The 23860-nt window shown below is 41.3% G+C and overlaps 3 protein-coding genes across 8 annotated transcripts in view; 2 read left to right on the top strand and 1 right to left on the bottom strand.

Annotated features, from left to right (window-relative positions):
- The first annotated feature begins 224 nt into the window (after positions 1–224).
- On the top strand, positions 225–10468 carry arhgap22a (Rho GTPase activating protein 22a). Of its 2 annotated transcripts, XM_069144748.1 has the most exons (10): positions 235–1081; positions 4917–5113; positions 5828–5915; positions 7507–7635; positions 7767–7977; positions 8075–8207; positions 8351–8424; positions 8831–8952; positions 9073–10081; positions 10165–10468. In XM_069144748.1, the coding sequence occupies exons 1-10, from the start codon at positions 1048–1050 to the stop codon at positions 10382–10384; spliced, it is 2217 nt and encodes a 738-aa protein (XP_069000849.1). In that variant the 5' UTR covers positions 235–1047; the 3' UTR covers positions 10385–10468. The 2 variants fall into 2 exon arrangements, 1 of the variants encoding a protein (XP_069000849.1); XR_011178011.1 differs by lacking the exons at positions 8075–8207; positions 10165–10468 and having other exon boundaries at positions 225–1081; positions 9073–9162.
- A 307-nt stretch (positions 10469–10775) lies between these two features.
- mapk8a (mitogen-activated protein kinase 8a) lies at positions 10776–23356 on the bottom strand. Of its 5 annotated transcripts, none has more exons than XM_069144752.1 (12): positions 23296–23356; positions 18789–18955; positions 18381–18510; positions 18166–18224; positions 17916–18054; positions 16791–16956; positions 16417–16488; positions 15064–15246; positions 14815–14939; positions 14628–14691; positions 13712–13789; positions 10776–12820 (listed from the first exon to the last, which is right to left on the bottom strand). In XM_069144752.1, exons 2-12 carry the CDS (start codon positions 18908–18910, stop codon positions 12642–12644), a joined length of 1317 nt encoding a protein of 438 aa, XP_069000853.1. In that variant the 5' UTR covers positions 18911–18955; positions 23296–23356; the 3' UTR covers positions 10776–12641. The 5 variants fall into 5 exon arrangements, with proteins under 5 accessions (XP_069000853.1, XP_069000850.1, XP_069000851.1 ...); XM_069144749.1 differs by lacking the exon at positions 23296–23356 and adding an exon at positions 22915–23006; XM_069144750.1 differs by lacking the exon at positions 23296–23356 and adding an exon at positions 21261–21456.
- Positions 23165–23860, top strand: part of ptpn20 (protein tyrosine phosphatase non-receptor type 20) — a 26886-nt gene continuing 26190 nt past the window's right edge. The window contains exon 1 of the mRNA XM_069144747.1: positions 23165–23436. The gene's annotated coding sequence lies outside the window, so the exon portion shown is untranslated. The remainder of the gene's footprint in view (positions 23437–23860) is intronic.

Genomic DNA, 23860 nt, shown 5'->3' with positions numbered 1-23860 from the left:
AGAGGCTCTTTCAGCATTACCACAAGGTTTGATTAATTAATCAAGTTCTACGACATTACGAATAAAACAGTTCCCAAACATTTGCACATTGTTGCTGTTTAATATTCGTTTTTATCTTTTAAAGTTAATAAAATAAAAAAATATAACAGTGAATTAACATTTTAAAAAGGCTCATTTTAAATGTCTGTTTGCTGCAGGGTGTGCAATTACTCCTTTCCACACATAATATGTAATTTGCCCAAACTTGCGCATACAGCTGTGTGCACAGACAATGCAATGCCATGCCCACTTGCTCTGCATCCAACATTTAGTGGTGAGAATGGTGTCAGTAAAATCAAACGTATTGATCTGAGGTTGTGCTTCAGGTACGGATGAGACCATAATCAAATCTCCATGAGCAGGTGGGGGGATTGAGAAGACTGTGGAGTGATGGGGCAGCAGATAGAAAGGAACGAGTGACAAGACAGAGGACACACAGCCAGACATATTTATAGATGGTGAGAAATTGATACTGAGAGTGTGCAGCAGAAGGCAGAGAGACAGTGAGAGACGGAGAGAGAGAGGGTGGGCAGGGCTCTAGGTATGTGAGAACAACAGCACGCCGGGCTAGTGGAGCAGAGAGGGGGAGTCAGACGAAAGGGAAGAGGGGAGGAAGAGGAGAGTGTGTGCTTAAGTGCTTGTAGGTGTGCGTGTGTGCGTGCGTGTGTGTGTGTGTGTGTGTGTGTGTGTGTGTGTGTGTGTGTGTGTGTGTGTGTGCGTGTGTGTGTGTGTGTGTGTGTGTGCGCGTGTGCGTGCATGTACGTATGAATGTATGAGTGTGAAATCAGACAGAGTCCAAGTGCAAGACTGTGAGCTAGGGAGAGAGATGCTCGGAGAGGATGAGGAGTAAAGGGCGAGGCAACGACGAGTGGCTCTGAGAGTGTGTGTGTGTGTGTGTGTGTGTGTGTGTGTGTGTGTGTGTGTGTGTGTGAGTGAGAGAGGAATAGTGTGTGAACAGAGGGATGCAGTCATGTCTCTGTGAGAGGGAGCAGCACAGCAACGGTAACCATGCTGAGCCCCAAGATAAAACAGGCACGCCGGGGTAAGCACAGTCCCTCCTCCCCTCTCTCCATCCCTCCTCTGTGCTTCATTTCTCTCTGTTCTCTGTCTTTCTGTGCTCTCTTGCTTCTTTCCGTTGTTTCACTCGCTCTCTCTGCAGAGCCTCATCTGTCCAGCTGGCTTTGTAATAGAGTCTCATCAATATTGTTCTCAGTGCTCTCATTGATAGTGGCATCAAATAAGTGTAACAGTGCCATGCTAGAGTCAAACACCGGTGTCATTCTGCATCCTCGTCACCATTGTTGCTGGCAATTCTCTTGAGTTTTTTTTTGCATGATTTGAAGAGTTGAGCCTTTAGCTGTTGTGTCCGGTGCTCATTGAGAGTTAACAGGCTCTACTACAGGATGATGTAATCTGTCATGTCTTCTTCAAGCGATTATTGCATCCTCATTCCTAGACGATTTGATTCTAATGGAGATACTGTGGATTTTAGTTAACATGGCTGCCAGAAAGATGATTCTTCCTCCAACAATGGTGTCATCCTGACTTGTTCACACCTGAACACACATCTGTGTTTGTTCAAGGTTCACCCCGTCTATTTGGTTGTGGTCTTGGACATGTGACAGAATCTTGTTGGGAGGAATGTGTGACTCTGAGTAAATCACAACAGCTGACTGTCAAACATAGTTCCTTTAATGCAGGCCAAAATCCATGGGTGGCCACCGAAGTCGGGGCACCGTGTATACATGCCTCTCATGACCGTGTGAAGATGAATATGGAAGCTCTAAATCACAGGAACACCTCCTGCCACTGAGGTTATTATAATTCAGAGTATAAATACTTGCTGTGCTACTCCTAGCAGGTGTTTTCTGGATGACACACTGTTTCAGGTGGCTTGGGGAGTTGTGACAGTTTACACCTTATCTTAAGGAAATTGATTAATATTGTTTTTTTCAGACAAAGTATCCAACTAATTGCTGTTTCAGAAGTATTTCCACCTGAAGACTGAGGATTTCTGATCTCTTTGAATGAATTTCACATTGAATTCACATTAAATGAATTGAAATGGCCATAACAGAGCAAAATATTGCATCTTTTTCAAGAACCCTCACGTTTGTGTTGCTTGAGGCGGGGATGTTTCTTCATTTTTCCTCTGGCAGTTGTTGACTTACTTTAGACCAGCCGTAAAAATAGGATCATAAAAGATGATGGGAAATGGAAGTGCCTCTTCTTTCTCCTTCGTGAACATAGTTGGGGAGTGCAGTAGCCACTTCAGTTTGCTTGCCACGTCTTGTGCGCTTGCCATCTCTCATTTGCTGTAATGGTATTCTCCTTTGATTAGATTCCCAGCTCTGCTCTCCTCTGACCCTTTTATGCAACCTCATTCAGGGCAAATTCAACGGCATCACAGTGCTGGATCAGCGCTCAGAAGCATAGATATCAGACCCGAATCCTAAGCAGTTAAAGAGTGCAGAGTTACTGTATCAAAGGAAGATGTGGTTGGTGAAACTGTATATCATGTGGTTGAGTTTTCCTCAGATCTGTGTAGTTGAATAATCGTCAAAATGATTATACTGAATAAATAATACAGGGATTTAGTCCAACAAGATATTATGAGACATTGTAGATGTAAAATTACCAAGAAGACTAAATACCATTTTACCATTTCCTCACTATTGCATCAAAGAGATTCTCCAAACTATAGTTTTATAAGTTTTGATACTGCACTATTTTGATCATGGTATTATGTTAATCATTTCTCTAAAAAAAAAAGAAAAATACCCTTATGGTCTAATTTAGACAATATATGGGGAAAAGACATGGCTAATGATCTAATAAATTATAAAAGATTTAGTAAATTATTAATTTCAACATTAATTGAACAATGTCAGTTGCGGGACTTAATATCCAAAATGTATTACCTTTATGCACTTACACAGGTTCTGTGCTGTGATGAGTATTTCCATGCTCTGCTTCTTTAGATGTTCTACATCACGTCACATCACATTTCATTAGGAATAACTGTGCTTGTTATTACATTTGCAGTTGAAGTTATTTTAGATAATCATGCTTCTCTTAAGTATAATATGCTTCAAATGTGATGCATTCTAATAAATCAAAGTACCCAACAGTAAATAAAGCAGTTTAACTTTACTCCACTGCAACCAGACATAACAGCAAAATGCTACAGCAATGCATCATTAATGATTAATGTAATTATAACATTATGCATCACTAACTGGGTCCATTTACATACACAGTGAGCACTTTAACTTCTGATCCTTCAGTGGTGGGATGTACAACGTACATTTACTCAACTACTTCACTCAACTACTTCAAATACAAACTATAATATTTAGATTGTTTACTTTATTTTGAACTTCTATTAATTTAAAAGTTATGCATTTATTTACAGATTAGGATTTTACATATAAAACCATGTGATTAGTTTATAAAGCAGTATACACAGTTATTGATCAAACCACCCAAAGGCTCATGAAATAGTTTGAATTAGCTTCACCTCAACCAACTACAACCATAATATACTGCTCACACACTTATTCTTTAGTAAAGAAATATATATAAAAATATATATAAAAAAAAAATATAACTCAGTAATGTATTCAATCATTTTTCTGCATTATTGTAGGTTTTTATAAAACTTGTTGTAATTATATATTATTTAGATACTTTCACCTCAAAATCCATACATCTAAAACCTTGAAAACAGGACCTTTACCTACTGGAGCATTGTGTTATTGCTACTTCTACCACCAGGGATTATTACCAGAAACCTCATAAAACAGTTCGTTAGTAACACTAATGTTCTTAAGTGAATGTATGTATGTGTTTAGTCATTCGTTGATGCACTTTAAGTAACATTATTTCCTAAAAAAGGTTAAAGAAAATGTAATCCTTACAGACTAAAGGCTCTTTGCTGACAGTATCAATTCCTCCTTGAGATTTTGTGTCTCTTTTATAAAGACGGACACGATGTGGCCATGTGGCCTGTATTAATAGACCTTGCTCAGCCGGCTTCTGCTGTCAGCACACAGTTTTGTTAATGACTTCTCCATGTGGTTTCTCCCTTCCCAGCAATCATGACTCTGCAAAGGAAGGACATCCAGAGAGGGGACAAATAAAATGAGGAGTCCAGACAGAGAGCTGATAAGCAAGAGAGAGAAAGTGAAACAGAAAGAGAGATTTCAGTCCAGGCCCTCTCAGATACCTTCCCTGCTGTCCTCAGCAGAAAGTGAGATGCAATTAACAGGAAAAAAAAAAAAAAAAAAGACGCATTGATTTCTCTCCTCTCCCTCTACTTCTGTTTATCTCTCTCTTTTCTCTTTCTCCTTGACTCCCTGGGGATCACTCCATTGTCCCTGTTTTTGCTCTATACCTTCAGCATACAGATGCTAATATATAATCTATACTTGTAATCAGTGTGAAGCAGTAAAAGCGTAGCCTGATCCAAAGCAAAACTTCTTACTGTACAGCAATGAAATGGGAAATAATATATGCCCTTATTGATATTTTAAATACATAAGAAAATGTACTGGAATAGATAGATGGATTTCATCTTAAATCATGGATGTCTTTGCTGCAAAATGCAGGCGTTGCATTGGTGGACTGAATTAAATGGAAATCAGGATGCATGGTGAAGCCTCTAGGCTTTGCTGTACCAGGGGAGACTTCTGTGAATAACAACTGTGTTGTCTCTAGGTGAATGTTTATAACAATAGCAAAGCCAGAAAACAAGAAAATCTCCAAAATAAAATGTATCCTCTGCCTTTATGTCACTCTCTATTTCCTTATCTGTCTTTGTTATTTCTCTTAAGCTCCCTTCCTCTCATTTGATGTCACTATGTGTATCCCTGCAGCCCGATCCAAAAGTATGGTGCTTGGAGAGTTGTCTCGGGTCTCCAGGCCCTGTTCTCCTCTGGATCAGGAGAAGGCACTGAAGGCCGGCTGGCTGAAGAGACAGCGCAGTATCATGAAAAACTGGCAGCTGCGATGGTTTGTCCTGAGGACCGAAGCTCTGTATTTCTACAAGGACCAGGATGAAAGCAAGGCACAGGTGTCTCAAAATGACACAAACTCAAAGCAGTTACCTGTTGCAAGGCTGCACTGTTGTATGTTAGGAGTTATTCAAGTTTAAAGTCAGATGAATATTCATGAATTCATGCATTTTTCTAATTGGTATTTTGCCCCAAGGCCAGTCGATCTATTATGTGTTCTGTAATTCTGAAAATGGCTTTTCCATTCTCTTAAATCAAGCTACAAAATACATTTTTGTCCTTTCGGTAAAATAAAGAACCTTTTTTGTATTATATGACCATAATTTTAAAGCTACATGCTTGACATGATATATTTGGTGTCTAACTACAGTTGGCTAAATGTCTATTCATCCTTCATATAAAAATCATCCTCCATTAGGACATCCCCAACCTCTCCATTACAGCCGTTGTGTGTTGTTATTGCCCTGACATACACACTGATAATGTGGTAACTAGCCGCCCTGTGGTTCTGCAATAAGCACTTAGTACTTGACCTTTGACCCTCTCAATGCTGGGGAGATCAGAAATGCAAGTACATCAGGAAGCACCAGAGGGATAAGTAGATGAAGGGATGTTTCCCTGAGTCATCCCTCCCTCCATTATCATTACCTCCTGCGTTGGACAGCTGCCCAGAGTCCAGTATACTCAGAACTCGTTTAACATGCACTGCACATCCAAGTCCAGAACCACTGCCTGTCTGTCTGCCTCACACCTTCCTCTCCTTTCTCCTACAGGGTTGTATTCCTCTTCAGGGTAGTCAGGTCAATGAGGTGCCAGCCAATCAGGACGAGCCTGGTCGCCACCTTTTTGAAATCATTCCAGGTGAGTTGGCAGGGTGACAACTCTGTTGTGTAAGTGAGCACATAGGTAAACCTTGTTCAAGTGATGCTGAACAATCTGTACAGTAGTGAGTGCCAAAGAGAAAAAAGCACTGGGCTCACTTTAGATTTCTATCACAGCTGGACTCAGGCTGCACAGGTGCCACACCTAGTATATCTGTTTGGGCATGTAGCTTGAAATCGTGATGACACCATACATGCAGCAGATCATATGCTCTGTGTAAAGTAAAGTAGTTTAAAAAATGATGCCATGAATAGTTTTTATTTATCAGTTACCCTCATACAAAGTGCAAAAAATGGCAGATAGGTTGTTTCAAGCATTTTGTACAACTTCAATCAGTCCCTGTGTGGATGTAGTCTGTTTTAACTGCTTCTGTCTCTTCATCTAATCCCATACTGACTCAATGATGATGAGAGCAGGGATTTGTGGAGGCCACTGCAGGACTCTTTGTTCTTGTTGCTGAAAATAGTTCTTCATGGCTGTTTGTTTGATTCTGATAGTGTTGCTTAATAGATTTGAATCTTAACATCTAAAGTGCCTTAAACTTTTGAACAATACTGTAATTATTTTTCATCATTCTGACCTTTTACCTCATTTGAAACCTCATATTATTTCACTTCATCCCACAGAAGCACACACAAAAAAAAAATCAACTTTTATCACCATAAAAGAGGATTAGATCCTCAATCTCATAAATTATTTTCAGGATGTGAAATTCACTTACATGCTTTGGAAAATGGTCGGCAGTCATGCAAAATATCGTGAACAATTTAAAATAATCGGATAACATGCAAAAACTCCTGCCCTTTTTTAATATGTGAGATGGAGTCTAGTATCACTCTGTTGACAAAGTTTGTTACTCGAATAACAGAGTGAAAATACACAAAGAAAAAGGTCCTGAACAGAAAGAGAAGAGACTGAATGAGAAGCATGGTGCAGTTGCTGGTGTCCCGAGGGAGCACTACTCTTTCTGGGTCGTTTCTCTCACACAACACACTATGCACCAAAATGCAGGACTTAGTAATGAATGCAGGTACTGATATAGAGCCTATACAGCAAGGCACATGCAGCCCCTACTGAATCCACTACCACTGCTTTTTATACGACGCATTTCAGTAGTAGAAAATCTACCAGTGGTTTATGCTTTTATCCCTGAATTTCTTTTTATATCTGAGTTGTTCTTCCACCTCCTCAAAAGCAAATGATTACAAAGTGACATGGAGAGAGAGAATTTCATGTAGTGTAATCAAAACTGGGCTGAAATAAACTAAATAACTAAATGTCAAACCGGGTGGTATCAAGCTGTGTTCACCCAGAGGAAGGAAAGGCAGAGCTGCGTGGCTGTCTTTGTACTTTACAGGGGTGCTTGAGCTTATAAGGTTATTGAAAACACTGATATTTCTATTCACCTGTTTACATACAATACAGTAATTACTTCAGCAAAGTAATTTGCAGAAGTGGTATCTGTTGTGTGTTTTGTCTCCACATATTTAAAACACAGTGGTCTTGAGATATGTTCTTCCTTTTTCTATATTGATCCAGAAAGTAATGAATTATATGGCTGTGTTTTCAGGAGGGGCTGGAGAAAAGGATCGAACCAATATAAGCCACGAATCATTCCTGCTGATGGCCAACTCTCAGAGTGACATGGAAGAATGGGTCAGAGCAATACGTAGAGCAATATGGGCTCCGCTTGGTGGAGGTGGGATTCTTTGACATTATGCATACACGTACAAACACAAACAACTGTTTACATGTTCAAAAGACAGAACTTAATCATCCTAAGACATATTTTGACTTGACTGGTGTTCAATTCCTGTGTTGTGACTGCAGGTGTCTTTGGGCAGCATTTGGAGGAGACTATGTTGTATGATGCCCAGTGTGGCCCTCAGCGTCTGGTCCCTGTGCTGGTCGAACAGTGTGCGTGCTTCATACGTGAACACGGACTCAAGGAGGAGGGCCTCTTCAGGGCCTCTGGACAGACCAATCATGTTCGAGAACTGCAAGACGCCTTTGACCGTGGTGAGAAGCCAGTGTTTGACAGGTGAGGCAGCAGGAGGGGACATTTTATCTACAGCAGCATGACAAGCCATTATCCATGTGGATAGTACTCTATACTGTGCACTCCATTTTTCTTACAGTTCCACAGACGTCCACACAGTGGCATCACTGCTGAAGCTGTACATACGAGAGCTGCCAGAGCCTATAATCCCATTCTCTAAATACACACAGTTTCTCTCTTGTGCTCAGCTTCTTACCAAGGATAAAGAAATGGTAATCAAATATCTGCCTCAGACTTTACTGGTATATACAGTATATATATATACATATACAGTACATATATATATATATATATATAGCAGATGTGTCAGATATATATAACATCTTGCCAATGAACATGTCTTTTATTGTTCAAGGGTATTACAGAGCTGGGCAAGCAGGTGCAATCCCTTCCTCAGGTCAACTACAACCTCCTTAAATACATCTGCAAGTAAGTGAACTGTGTCTTGTAATCAACTCTCTTTAGTTTATCAGTAGCTGTCACTGATGTTGCTGTGGTGGGTTTTATTTTTGCTGCTTTTATAGTCTCTGCTTCCTGATTGAGGATTTGTCAGTTTGTCAGACCAGAGAAATAACAGTCATTACACCCACTTCCTCGTCATCAGGGGAGGTGACATCAGTGACTGTGAATGTGCACAATTACATGTCTTCTCTGCTTTCTGTATCTGAATAATTATCAGAAGCAGAGCCCACACGCCAGCCACAATCATGACTCAGTCCACCTTTTCAGTGACTTTAATTTTACTAAATGAAAAAGTGGGTTTCTACTAAAGCAGTCAGCATTGAGGAGTTTACATATCTGGAGATATGTTATGTTTTTGGTTTTGTATACTCAGGTTTCTGGATGAGGTTCAGTCTCACTCCAATGAGAACAAGATGAGTGTTCAGAACCTGGCGACTGTGTTTGGACCGAATATCCTTCGGCCCAGAGTGGAGGATCCAGTTACCATGATGGAAGGTTGGAGATAATTTCTTAATTTGCAAATTTAAAAGATCTGTAACAAAACCATGTCTTCCAATCAGTGCCATGAAACATCTCAGGCACTTATGGGTGTGTGTGTTTTTCCATTGCAAACAGGAAGTTCACAGGTGCAGCACCTGATGACCGTGCTGATCAGTGAACACTCACAACTTTACCAACGTGAGGAGCCAGAAATTGAGATAAAGATTCCTCTGCAGCAACAGGAGAGCCAACGGTGCAAAGTGGAATGGCTTCCTCAAGAAGACACTGACCTCCTTCCCTCCTCAGGGACAAACTCCAAAACCCCTAAAGAAAAAACTCAATCTTCCACCCCTCCTACAGACAGTAAGTCCACCGCATCAAGCCCTGTTACATCAGAGAAGGGCGAGGACAGTCGCATTGAAGGGAAAGGCAAAAGCAAGACAGAGGACAAAGTGGACGGAAAAGCAGAAAGCAAAACTGAAGGGAAAGGTGGAAGTGAAGTAGCTGTTAGCCCCAGTAAACAGTCTAAAGCCTTGCCCTCCTGGAGGTGCTCCTTCAAGGGCAGTGCGGCCTCTGGGGGGCCAAAGGGGAAAATGGGGGGATCTGCAGGGGATGTGTCAGCAGCTGGTGGGAGCAACTGGCTGATGAATGGCCTGTCGTCCCTCCGAGCTCACAGGCGCACCACCTCATCTGGAGAAAGACTGAAGGACTCAACTCTGTCTATAAAGGATTCAACCCTCTCCCTTAAAGAAACCACTCTTTCACTTAAGGACTCGCAGAGAGACTCTGATGAAGACTCCTCTCAAACATGCCTGCCTCACAGAGTCCCCCACCAATCCCACAGACTGTCTGCCTACGACAATGTAGCCCCCTCCAGTCTAAGCCTGCCTGCCGACACTTCCTCCATTTGGACATCCTTTGAGATCTCGCTGTCTGAGCCAGAGGGAAGCAATACGGCGGTGAAATTAGAACAGGGTCAAGAAACGCCCACAGAGGTGAGGGACAGTACAAATACTTTGGATCACAGTGCAAGCGGCAATGAGGATGATCCCACAGCAACAAATGACACTGTCCCAAGCATGCTGACCCAGCTCAAGCAGGAGCTGAAGAAACAGAGGACAAGCTATGAAACCTGCATTCGCAAGTAAGAATGAGTCACTCCTTCTCAAATAACTGATTAAAAACAGCATAAAATGGTGTCTATAACTTCTTCTTCTCTCCTTTGAGGTTGGAGGAGTCATGTTCCAAGTACCAGGCCCAAGTAAACCGCCTAGAGGAGGAGCTGGACCAGGAGAAGAAGAAATTTCACATGCTGGAGATACGACTCAGAAACTCGGAACGGGCACACCAAGATGCAGAAAATCGAAACGTTCTCCTCCAGAAAGAGATGGAGGAGTTCTTCAAAACCCTCGGAGATCTGACCACAGGAGCCACACGGACCAACTAGACCAGACCAACCTGCCTTCATCTGGTCCAAAAGCAGAGGAGGAGCTCAGTTACTGGGACGACCAACCAGCCCCAAAGCTTTGAAGACCAAATACCTCTAGTGCAGTACTAATTGCCATCCTGCCCTCTTTAGTACGGCTGTCTTGTGCCTACACTGACTAGTGCCGGTGCCAAACGAGAACTCCTCTGGACCAAGCACCTCTCATTTTGTCATTCCTCACCCTTTCACACCGTAGGTCATGTAGACAAATATTTACTAAATTCCTCTGTAAGAAACCAGAAAAAGCCTTATTAATAATATGAGGTCGTCTTCCCATACACACAATGTTCATATCCCCTTATTCTTGAAAGAAATGTCAACTTGACAGTAAAAGAAAAACCAATGTGAGACATTAAAATTCAACTCTTTTATTTGCAAGAGTTGAAGGTAGACAGTTTCCATTTCTGATGTATATAATTGGTCTGTTAGTCAGGCAATTTCAGATCCAAAGGCTAAAATTCACACAGCTGGCCTTCCCAAAACACACCACAAAAGGTTAGCTCTTTGCTGACAGTGATGACTACAGAATCATCCCAGTGGTGCTCAATGGCTTTCCTCTCTTTCTTCTAAATCTACCTGCACTAATTTGCACCAGATTTTCTCAGAGAAAACTCATGCGTAAAGTCTATTCTATTGATTCTATTTTTGAGGAGATGGATGAGGGGGAAAAAACACAAAAAAGGACGCCACAATAAGTCAGTTGAAATGTGGCCAAGAAAGGGTCAGGACATGCGTCACAATCCCCAAATTGCATTCTGGGAGCTGATGCTAGGGGTTACTGCCTGGAGTGCCCAACCATGAAAAGGGTAAAGGGACAGTTTGGAAATTTGAGCCATCAAATACATCCAAAGGTTACTATGGCAGGTAGCAAATGTTTCCTGACTCTCAGAAACCATACATACATCTACAGTCAAATGTACAGATCAATCACTGACTATACTAATCCATGAATTATACTGCACAGAAAAAGAAAAAAAATTCAACAAAATGCATAGAAATAGTACTTGTGAACAAAATGTACATTACATACATAGACGCCTTCTAGCTTGAAATAAATAAATAAATAACACAATACAGAAAAAAACTAGATCTTTTTTTCGCATTTCTTTCAGATGATGTGTGCCACGATATACATCCTGCATCTTCAAAAACGTGTGTTCGAGTGTGTGCATGTGTGAGGTAGAACTCAGAAAGACGCACCACAGAAGAGAGGAGCATCTGCCACAGAGAGGGCTGAAAAAAAATAAAAAATAAAATCAATGAACTGAGTAAGGGCACTTAAATCAAATATGTTAAATATCAGACATCATGTCTGAAAGAACCTGCCAAAAGGATAAAGTGACTAATTTAGACTTAGTCTCTGCTGACAGTCCCCAAACACGGCACTCATTCCAGCCAGTGGGGTGGCCTATATTAACTTGTTACAGCGCTAACAGTAGTCATTGGCTCCTTACTATTCCACATTTCTACTCACTTACATTCACCCTGTTCCTGCTCATCCAACAGACCGTCACCTACAAATTACATCTAAATAAATATACAAGTTAAAATACAGTCAGTTTACAGTATGCTATAGTAAAAAAAGAAATTGTGTCAGGGAAACAGACCATTAGACTGCTTGTCAAGATGCACACAATCAGAGCTGGCATGATAGAAAAGGAAATCCGTTAAATTGGTATACCAAGGGATGCTTTCTACAAGAAAGATGAGGAACAATGTCAAAATAAATTCATCCATTTGCACTATGATCCAAGATGAAGTGTGCTCTAGTCTACTGTTAGACATAATTGTTATAGATTCATTCAATTTGTCCCAAAAACTATACAAAAAATGCCAAATGAACAATTCAAAAAATATACTCAACATAATATTACAGTGCTAACAGTATGGTAGTTGACTTTTGTAGCAGTAGCTAAAAAACAGCAATGTGTAAAGAACACTCAAATCCCTCTCTTCCATCACATACATCAGTTTCACATCAAAACATACTCTGATTATTTGCAGCAAAAATACAGTAATAATGATACAATTTCAAACCACAATCATTTACAGCAGTAAAGGGGCCGGGGGGAAATAAAAACAAACTGTACATTAAAAGCGCAGCTCTACAAACTAACATGATGAGTTTCATTGGCATCAACCCTCTCCCATCACACGCACACTGATGAGGAGAGGGTTGTGTGTAGATATGCGTTTGTGTGTGTATTCCATGTGTATGTTATCTGCAGCAGGCCAGTGCACCCAGAGAGGTGTGACTGTCCAAGCTGCTGTCTGTTTCAGAGGTCATGGTGGGGTCACTGCTGGGGTCAGTGGGCTCTGTGGACATGGATGAGACGTCGTTGGCCGAAGACGAGGAGGAGGACGTGGGCTGAGGAGGGCTGTCGATCACTGCTGCACCTGTGCTGCGAAAAACACACATCAACGCATAGGTTACATTGAAAGACAGATGATACTGCCATTTTCTGATGAGTGCAGAATTCACACGCAAACAGCACCTCCGGTTTAAAAGCTATCCAGGTTAAAACTGACCCAAATTTCCCTGAAAGACCGTATGGTTGAAATAAAAAATAAATTTGATAGACAACCAGATCAACAGCGTTAGGAAAACATTTTTGATTATATACTCAAATTATTTTGAGAAAAGTCAGTATGAAAATGAAGTAATAGAAATACAAGAAAAAAGCTGCTTCAAGTACAAAATGTTGTATATATACATATATGTATATACATATCTCTATGGCCCCCTTGCTGCATTGCTGCTTACTTTGAAACATCACTCTTGAAATCAAAATTACGAGTGAATTAAAACTATATTCTGAAAATACATAGATATAAATATTCTGGCTTTATTCATTAATTATTTCAACGTCACGATATATTGCAGCATTCTTGAAATATTATGAGTTCATTAACAAAATATGTAATCTTTATTCTCACACTGCTCGACATCATACTGAAATGTTGCAATAATGTTAAAACAATGGTTATATGTAATTTATAAGTATGATTTTAATTATCCCAGATTTAACCCAAATATCGAGTTTAAACTGCAAAGCACCAAATTCGCTCTTACAGGGTTATGTATGAGAACTTAATATGAAATTTTTAAAAAAAACATTATTTTTGCCTTATTCAATCACACACAGTGAGTGATAAAAACAGTGGGAAAGTAAATCTTGTGAAAATCCATTCAAGCCTAAAAACTCATCATGTTCCTCTAACAAACAAAAATAGTACTGATTCATAATTTCCACCCTCTCATCTCCCAAAATTATAATGATTACTCACCTAGAGGAGATGGTTGGCCTCTTATCACCCTGTTCTTCGTCCATTCCTCCAATTCACTCACTTCCTTATAAATCAGCTCTACAAATTAAATTGCAGAACAAATGTCAAGCTGAGGACACAAACAGCAATCATAGATGCATGGATCACAGGATATGATATACTTTCTCTACACTCTGAGTGTACGGCATACTGTACGGTCCAATACAGCATCACGTTTCTAACTTGGACGAGCTGTGCAGGAGTGACCCTTCTAAAAATGAGTGCAGGGGTCATTATCACCTGGCAGGGGTTGTGGATGAGCTCATCCTGCTGCACAACTGAAAGTGATATTTACTCACAATCACAATCCCCCGCCCCACAGAATCAGGTTCCCCACAGTGGAAAACCTTGACTGAGAGGCTTTAAAAGGGTATTTCAAGTGGCACAACGCGCCCTCTGGCAACTACAGTGGAGAAACAACGCTCCTTGGGTAACAACGTCTGTAAATAACTGATGATTGTATGCCACTGGATTTCTTTAGACATGGTTTACCATTTAACTTCCCCTGAATTGAAAAATAAGCTCTGATAAAACGCTAATCTGAAAATCTGACCAGCTGACCATTTCTATTGCACTGTAAACTGATTTGCGCAAAATTTGATGTATTAACTACAGTGGATAGCTTTAATAGTGACTAGCAGTTGTTTATCAATATAGTGGAAAAAAAAAGATTCAGCTATCTAAATTGACTTCTTAGCGTATGACTTTCAGCGTTTTCTGGAAATTGTACTTATAATATAACTGAAAATAAACCCTTTAGTAATACATCCTAGCATTGTGGTAAATTCCAGCGCTGCCCCATGAGCCAGACTGGCAAATAATACACTGTCAGGGAAAAGTGAAGTGCAGTGTTAAGAAGCTGACTATGCAGTCGAACCTTTCCACTCCTCCACGGTATGCTCCCTCTCATCCAGCTGTTTGTCTGGGATCTTGGGAGGAGGCTGAGAAAGAGAAAATGGCTTCAGTGGCACAAGATCGATGCCAACTTTCCACTTGAAGTCATGTAATTAAAATGTCATGTGACACATTTAAGGATCATGCAGTCCTATCAGCAATCCACTTACCGCCTCCACTTCAGCCGGATCATACCAAACATTAATATAAGGGTGCTGCAGGGCCTCATCTACAGAGATGCGCTTGGAGGCATCAATCACCAACATCTTGGATAAGAGATCTCTAGCTTGGCTCGCTGAGGGGAGAAAATAAACAAATACATAAGATGATAATGCTATTAATCAAAAAGCCTGTAAATGTGGTTTGATACATGGATGTTCTGATGGTTTAGATAAGATAATACACAAAAAAAACACTACCTTTCAGTTTGTTGTGATCAGAGTCGGCAGGGAAGAGCACGTCTGGGAAGAGTTTCTCGAAGGTGTATCCAGCGTAGCGTGGCCTGTTTTCCACGTATGTTCTTACTGACTGATTTAGCTTCATTAGAAAATCCTGAGATGGAGTGCCTAGCTGCTCAATTACCTTGTTCCACTGGTCGATGTCTGAAGTGTAAATGTTAAGGAAAAAGGCCACACGCACTCTATTTACTTGCACATAAATACAGTAACACACCATAAGGGCAGCGTGACATTTAACTTTCTTTGAGGTTCACACACCAGCAGCTCTGATTATGAGGTCTACAAACACACAAACACACACACACACACACACACACACACACACACACACACACACACACACACGCACGCACGCACGCACGCACGCACGCACGCACACCACGCGCACAACTTGATTGCATGATCTATGGTGATGCAGCCACTTACTGCTTTCGTAGGCAGCAAATACATAACTACATGCTCTCTCAGCTACTACTGCCATTATTATGATCTGACTGTGCTGGAAATTCTCACAATAGGTGAGTGCAGCAGAGCAATGATGGAGGTGATGTTTGTCGGGTGGAATAGCGGAGTGACAAGAGGGAAAAGTCTGAGGATGGTGGTGGATCTCTTCACACTGAATGAAGTGATGACACAATGATGGGGAAGGATACGATCAGTGCCAGGGAACAACACACTTCCCCTGATCATCTCGGCCACAATGCAGCCCACTGACCATACATCCACTGCAGGTGGACATTTAGATGACAGGCAGGTGGACATGCAAACAAAATGGTGAAGAGGAAAAAAGAAAAAGACACAAAAAAAAAAACACAAATGAAGTGAGATTAATGTCAACAGAATGGCAATGGTGCGATGATGAGAGAGAAGACCATGCAGCAACAGCCAGATAGGAGAGAGCTCATGAGAGAGAGAGAGAGAGAGAGAGAGAGAGAGAGAGAGAGAGAAAGAGGAAAAGAGAAAGAGAAAGAGAAAGAGAGAGAGAGAGAGAGAGAAAGAGAAAAAGAGAGCGAGAGAGAGAGAGAAAGAGAGAAAGACAGACAGACAGAGAGAAAGAGAAAGAGAGAGAGAGAGAGAGAGCATTGTTGATCAGAGGGAAACAGTAACTGACATGCTGATGAAAATGTAGAGCACATAACTGCCAGAAGGCTTCAAGTAGGAAATGCTAGCACTACTAGGGTATATGAACAAGTCCCCACAGCCTGGGACAAAACGGAAAAATCAAGAGTTTCTGCAACAGCAAATAGCACACAGACTTTACAAAGCCAGTTAGAATTAACAGAGGGAGGAAGTATTTAAAAGACACAAGGATACAGTCCCTTCCAGGGAAGAGGATTTTATGGCGAACCATTTCCGCCAGTATGCAGCCCACAGACCATATGTCCACTAGTGAAGTGGAACACGACAAACAAAGCCGATAAGAGGTGAGAGGAATGCACAACAACAGGTTAGTTCGGTTAAAGAGGTTAGTTAGTGAGCATCTTCTCACAACAAATTCCTGTACAGAAGCACCATGCAGCTTACAGAGTGTTAAACAGCAAAACGTATCTTCAGGTCCCTGTACGATGTATGTCAAATATAAAACCTTAAAAAGCAGCTTTCTACTGTGGTGTAGCTGCAGTTCATTTTCGTACACTGAAAATCAGCAGTATCTAAGTGGCAGATACAGTCCAAAGATCATCACTCACCATTGGCTTGGTAGCCCATGCCCAGGATAACCTCCGGTGCTCTGTAGTAGCGCGTGACCACATACGGTGTCATCAGGAGGCCCGTGGCTGCCGTCCGGGCCAAGCCGAAGTCCAAGATCTTCAGTGTGCAATCTGATTTGACAACTATATTACTGGGCTTGAGGTCCTGCAAGGAACACGCACCAAAATGTGATTATATTTTCGATGGTGATTTTGTCAATAAAAAGCAAAGACGTGCATTCAAGCAAAAGAATCGTCACAAAGGAAGGAAGCGTCTGTAACACTGTTCTGAGATTAAATAGATCAGACATTATAACATACTGACCAGCTTTGTTGTCTGTACATGGCACATGATATCAGAGTTCATGAGTAAAACCTAGCACATAACCTGCAGTTTACATCTCCGTGTTTCTCTGCAGTACAAATGTGCTTACTGAGGTGATCCTCAGTTCCAGATGAATCAAGCAGCATTTTACAATATTGATTTTTTTTTTTCTTGGTGTTCAGCTACTCCTCATTCTAACAAGGAATAATTTCTAATTTGTTCTTTCTTTATCTTTCTTTAATATATTTTTAAGTAAGTAGCCATTATTGATCCATTATCAGTAACGGCATTTTTGTAGCCATAATTTGATTTGTTGAGAGACACACACCCGCCTGCATGTTGCTGATACTACTGATGAGGTGCAGTTGTAAATCGCAGAGCATGCATTCATTTTACACCTGCTTTTTATTGATCCATGTGGGAAAATGATACGTTCACCTGCAATAGGCAATTTGGAAGTCATACATTTGTACCAGCTCAACAAAAGCTGCTCGAAATTCTTTTCTTTTTTTAAGGATATTTTACTACATTTTACTTGTTTTACATAACAAAATGACACGAATACTCAAGTTTTTCCACTAATGTTTTCAACAGAAATCTGAAAGTAACTCAAAATGTATCTAATCTATTGCCTGGAGGGGTTTGCTGGTAATTAAAAGACTACATTCATCACCTCTAAGCGTGCCAGTTGACCGCTTGCCCTTACACTTCAGTGTCAAGTATCACAGCAGGTTTAACAGTTCATCTTTAGGACACCGTCCTAGCATGACTCTGTGTGTTCATGGCCAGTCGATGCTTACCCTGTGAATGATGCCGGCGGCATGGAGGTGTTTGATACCACACAACATCTGATAGAGCAGATAGGACAGCCTCTCGTGGTCAAGCTCCATCTGAATGACCTGGCACAGGTTGGCATCCATCAGCTCCATCACCAAGTATCTGACGGAGCAGAAACAGTTTGACTTTCCCCTGAGAGGCATTTCAGAAAACACACAAGAGGGAGTACAATTTTATTTACAATACCAACTATATGTCTATCTCGTTACTTACACATCTTGGAATTCTTCGAATGACTTCTGTGGTGTGAATACATTTAATAGGCCGATGATCTGTGGGGATAAAATGACATAAATCAAAACAATTTTGTCGTAGCAACATTTCTATACACATTTAAACATACAAATACCATTAACACTCTGCCAGTCTTAAATACCATGTATCCCCCTGGGGAAATGTAATGCATCAGAAAATATTTGCACACTTACATTTTTGTGATTGACACATTTCATTAGGACTAGCTCTCTGTACGCCCTCTTGGCATGCGTTTGATTTTGAAAGGGCCGACTCAGCTTCTTGATGGCAACATTTCGCTCAAGGATTTGGTCATAAGCCGAGCTGAGGAACAAAGATAGCAAATGAGTTGAAAACATGGTCACAAACGTAATGCAAATAGGTATCACAAGATTTTGATATTCAACTTCAACAGATTGGAGGTCTGTGCTTATGTCATCAACAAAGTGGTAAAAAAATTTACAACTGATTTACATTTCAGTTTGACTAAAAGGTGACTTAACTTAGATATTTCATGAATGTCCTGGTGATGAACTGGAAACGGTAACCCATATTTCACCAAGTATCTGTTGACTGAATATGGATGAGGGTTGAACACTCACCACACGATTCCCTGCGCTCCTGATCCGATGGGTCTTAGATTCTGGTATCGCTTCAGTACTGTGAATGTTGAGTCTCCAACATCTAGGCTGTAGAACTCTCTTTCTCTCTTGTTTTTATTCATGGTGAATTCTTCAATTACTGTTTTCTGTGCATCCAAGAAAGTCCTCTGTGGAGACGGGACACACGTTTAAATATTTTGTACTGCCGGAACTACACCAAAATAATATATGACAATAGCTGCTGAGGATACAGGCCAAAAATAAAAAAAAGTAAGACGAAAATCCCTGCTCCCCAGAAAGCAGATTCGGAGTAAAGAAGCAAAGACACTGCTGAATTTCACACTTGAGGCGAGCACTGCCGTTCCTTATCTCAGCGAATCAGCACACACCAGGATGGAAGATTTGATATCATCAGTCGTGGTGGCAGAACAGCAGGCCACTGGGAGGTCTACTCCATCATATGAAACATAACTCTCAGAGTGACTCTGTCACACTGGAAAACCAAGCCCAGTGATAATTCCTGTGCATCTGGACCCTAGCCCAGGACTCCAGCTCAGTTCTACAGGCAGGTCCTCCACAGGCACATGTTAACTGGGTCAAGTTGCACCAAGAGACCGTGAGCCCAGATAAGACCCAACACAAAGACGCCAATTTGCGTGCATGATGCTCCCGAACATTTCTCATTTAGCGTCAAACGAAACCACCAAAAATCTAAAAAAGGAGAAATCAAACAGCTTCCTCTCCTTTTCTTCAAAGCTTATGTAAGCGACGGAATTACCCTCCCCTTTCTTCCACGCTCCCGACACACAGTCCATATGAGGGATATAATTGCCAGAACGAAATGAGTCAGCTCTCCTTCTGTTCCTCCAACGTCACAAAGACGTCCATAACATCCACCTCCCTCGCAACATGAAAATAGACATGCTGCTTCTTTTTATATGTCAGACAGGAAGACAATTGTGCTCATCTTATGACAGATTAAATGACACTGCAGTTAGTGTGTGTGTGTGTGTGTGTGTGTGTGTGTGTGTGTGTGTGTGTGTGGTATGTACAGTTATGTGTTGCACAGCAGATAACACGTATAATGTAGGTCATAATTTTTGTAATAATGGAGGATAACGGTCAGGTAAGTGCAGGGATGGAATCACAGGCTTATAGTTTTAATCACTTGGTATATTTTGATGCCCTAAATTCCTATTTAGTCACACACTGTGTTAATATTAAAGTCCCTGCTGTGCAATTACCAGTATTGATGCTTAGAACTACATGCCGCATCAACAAATTCTTCCCAAATCAATGATACACTATTAGATTGCAGTTATGTGTCAGCTGCAGTATTTACAAGGAATGCAGCAGCCACATCAGTCGTCTCACACAGCACTCACGAGGTAGGGACTTAGTAGATGGATTTGAAGGCACAGAGGTGTGATACATCTATTTTTTTTCCCCCAAAAGCATAAATACAGCAGTGCGATTCCTGGTGTGACGCTTCCTTCTAATGACTTAACTTTTGTTTTAGTCAAAGCAGCTGCCTCAGCCTAATGAGTTAATGAATGGCTTCCAAAGCACACACTTTAAAAAGGACAACCCAGCTCCTGACAGTTGTGGTTAAGATGTATTTTTCTAAGAAAAACACAAATAATTCTAACAAAAATACATATATTACCAAAATAAAATGATAGGATTCAGATTTATTGTATGTAAAATGACATATCATAATAAAACCAAGAGTAAAACTTAGAACACCATCACGTGTTTGCATGCATCCTCCTCAAATCTCAGCCATGCACATATTTATTCTAATGTAGCCTATGAAATCAAATACTTTCTGTCACATAGTATCCTCTAATGTACCCAATGCAAAGTTGAGCTCATGTTCTCCTGTGCACGCATGCAGATTGGCTGCAGGGCGCACACAGGGGAAAGGAAGATACTAACTTGCTACATGTCCAAGGCACAGATTATCTGCAGAGACTAAATGAGGGACCACTATCGACCCGTTATTCATCTTCTCTCGTTGTCAGTGTGTTAACCTTGGCTACACGACCCCCACGTATTGTCCTGTCGATGGCAGAGGTAGCTGGCAAGTAAAATGACTGTATATAGACGGCTGCATCAGAAATGAGCCGTGCATGCTAAAATGTAGCAGCCTGAATGAGCCGGACACTGAGCAAGAAGACATTATTGCAGAGATAATGACAGCCATATCGTGGTATGACAGGGCCTGTTGGTGAAACAGTGCGCAGTCGGTGTTGATATTAGCTTCAGCCTCAATCTGTATGCGATCGCTGTGGACAAACGAAACACAGTACAACGACATGGAAAATAATAGTAATTTTGGTAATGAGTGAAGCTGCAATGTAACACAACGACCGCCTCGGTAAAGCAGCATGCACATAGCGGCATACGACCCTCCCCCACGGCCAAACAATAAGCACGTCTGAGCAGCCGAGGTGCGAATCCTCATCTTACCTCTGTCATCAAATCATCAAACTATTGATTCCCGAGCGGTCCGATCAGCGGTGAAATGTTCCGCAACGGCGGACTATTTGTTTATGCTGCCGCTGAAGGGTGATTTATTCCGTTGTGCGGCTTAAAAAACATGACCTCACCAATTTCATTGCCTACGTTTCCATCTGGCTGCTACTGACAGGCCAGGACGCGCAGTGCGCACGGGGCATGCGTCCCAGCAGCACGTCACTCATCCACAGAGACACACCCACCACCTCCTCCATCCATCCTTCCTTCCGCCTATCTATCTGTCGATCTTCCCGTTTGTCCAAAAACAGAAAATACTAACTTCTTTTAGACTACTTCCGTTTAACTCGATGATTTAGACTTTATTTTATGCTTTGGCAAATTTATTGTTACCTCTCCGGGAACAAAGGACCATATTATCTGGATGATCTGAGCCCTAGTGGCCATAATTCTATCCAGCACAAACTGTGATTTCCCATTTCCACTGATGGCATGATGAAGAGTAAACGATGAAGCTGTATATTTCCCTGCTTTATATCTCGTACAATGTCGACACAGTCCTGACAAAGACACTGAGTGAGAGAGTAGCTGCATGGTTCATGGATGACTGAGCTCACAAACCAAAAAGTATTTCACGTTATTTTCTGTGACTGAAACAAAATGCATTGGAAACTGATTCCCCATTTTTCCCACAAACTGTCCTTGTGGCAAAATCCTTCACAGAGGTGTGATGGAGGTGAGTGTCCACAGAGAACATGCAGTAAAGTGACACAGACACAGCTTCAAACAAAATAGTATAGATGGAATATATAGGCATCTGTAGGCTGTTATTTCTTTTTTAAGTCTGTTTTATCACATAGTTAGTTAGTATGCAAATTCTTATTATTTATCAAATTATTTCTGTTTTTAATGTAACCATAGGACTGTAAATGTTTTCATTACACAAGCTAAAAGCAAGTGATTATATAACATGATGAATGTTTCTAAAGGGGATTCTTACATGAGTGATATAGGTGAATACATGACAGACAAAATGCAAGTTCACAGTTCATTTCCTTAATTAAACTATCCCTGTAGTTGTGATTTGCAGCAGAGTGGGCTTTTCATAAAATTAACAATATACTTGTTTTTCAATGTTAGTCGTTTGGTCTTTTTCCAGTGAAGAGTGATGCAGCACTGATCTCAAATGCTATTAAATGAACTGAATGTTGTTATTAGCACGATCAGAGAAATATCTGGCATCTTCCGTAAGCCCGTACATCTCATCTCTTGTCCATTATACCGTGGGATCATTTGTAGACGATGACATTCATATAGGCTCTGCAGAAACCCATAGATAGTGGAAGGGTACCATCTAGAGTTCATCCATCAGTTCCTATATGCTACAACAGCATACACGGAGCCATGCTCTGCTTGAAGGCATGTGACTTAAGGACATTAGGTACAATTACGTTAACTTAGCGCTGAGTAGTTTAAATTCTCCCTGCGCCCACCTCACTACCCTGGATGGTTGTTATTTATCCTCGTCCCTGCGCAGATACCCCGGGGCCTGCAGAGACCAGCTGCGCGCAAAGGACCTGGGTAGCGGCATGGATAAACGTCCCAGCACCGACTCCCGCGGCGAGATACGGCTACTACGGATTCTTACCCCTTGTTCGAAGAGAGCCCGCAGTGTAATGACCATTGTTGGGGAGCAGCCCTACAGCAGCAGGCTACTGTCCACTGGCTTGGCCGAGATCGTTCGTCCTTCCCAGGCTTCTCTGTAACGCACCTATACCGGGAGATCCACTGCACCTTTGGGCGTCTGACGGATTAGTTAAATCGGTGTACCTGATCTCACTCCACCCGCTATTGGTGGCTCTGACCTGTCGCTGTCAAACCGCGAAGCTAATCCAATCAAGTGTTTAAAGGCGAGAAGCTAAGAATAGCGCCAATTACAGTAAAAAGTTTCAGATCCTCAGCGTGGTGCTTGTGGTAATAGAGCAAATGAATGGGGCTCCATGTATAGTTAATGTCATTGATGAATTACCTGTCAGAACCGAGCAGTCTTTACAGCGAGGACATCAAAACAGCAATGCGATGATCACGAGGATTACTTTGGATCCGTGGAGGCAGCCCTGAAGATAATAGAGAGGATCAGACAGCTAACACAAGTTACATATGGTACCAGGTAATGTTTCTGCACTCTTTATCATCTTCATCCTACACAGCTGTTTTGGCAGTTTGGTGAATTGGCATGTCTGTCCTGATATTTCAATTTGTGGTGTTAATTACCTGGGGATTTGTGGTGAAATCTAATTTACCTGAGACACTCTCCTTAAACATCCAAAGGAGTGTTAAGAGATTTACCTTTCAGGTTCAGTATAGCCTTCATGTTCAGGCCTGTGAGGACCAAAATAATCTTGGTGAAAATGTGCTGTTTGTTAAAGGCTGCTTAATGCTAGCATAGTAGATTTAACAAACATAGTAGATTTAATGTCTATACTGTTGTACTTCGTTTTTAATGGTACACAAACGTGAAGATTTATTGTCACGTTGTGGTCAGAAAGAAGACTGTAAGAGACCTAGATCCTGAAGAAGCATGTTGTCCTAAA

This window comes from Embiotoca jacksoni, unplaced genomic scaffold (genome assembly GCF_022577435.1).
Source record: "Embiotoca jacksoni isolate LCO1_2020_lvr unplaced genomic scaffold, fEmbJac1.0.p SCAF_12, whole genome shotgun sequence".
In the NCBI taxonomy this organism is placed as follows: Eukaryota; Metazoa; Chordata; class Actinopteri; family Embiotocidae; genus Embiotoca; species Embiotoca jacksoni.
This window is presented reverse-complemented; position numbering and strand designations above follow the sequence as displayed.

Bases quoted from the DNA above. Each gene is read 5' to 3' on its own strand.
- mapk8a (XM_069144749.1), bottom strand. From the start codon at position 22,950: ATGGTCATTACACTGCGGGCTCTCTTCGAACAAGGG. The intron at 18,956-22,914 runs GTAAGAATCCGT...CCGTCTCCACAG, and splicing joins GGGCTCTCTTCGAACAAGGG to AGGACTTTCTTGGATGCACA. The intron at 16,957-17,915 runs GTAAGCATCGAC...TGTTCCTTGCAG, and splicing joins CCGCCGGCATCATTCACAGG to GACCTCAAGCCCAGTAATAT.
- arhgap22a (XM_069144748.1), top strand. From the start codon at position 1,048: ATGCTGAGCCCCAAGATAAAACAGGCACGCCGGG. The intron at 8,425-8,830 runs GTAAGTGAACTG...TTGTATACTCAG, and splicing joins CTCCTTAAATACATCTGCAA to GTTTCTGGATGAGGTTCAGT. The intron at 8,953-9,072 runs GTTGGAGATAAT...CATTGCAAACAG, and splicing joins TCCAGTTACCATGATGGAAG to GAAGTTCACAGGTGCAGCAC.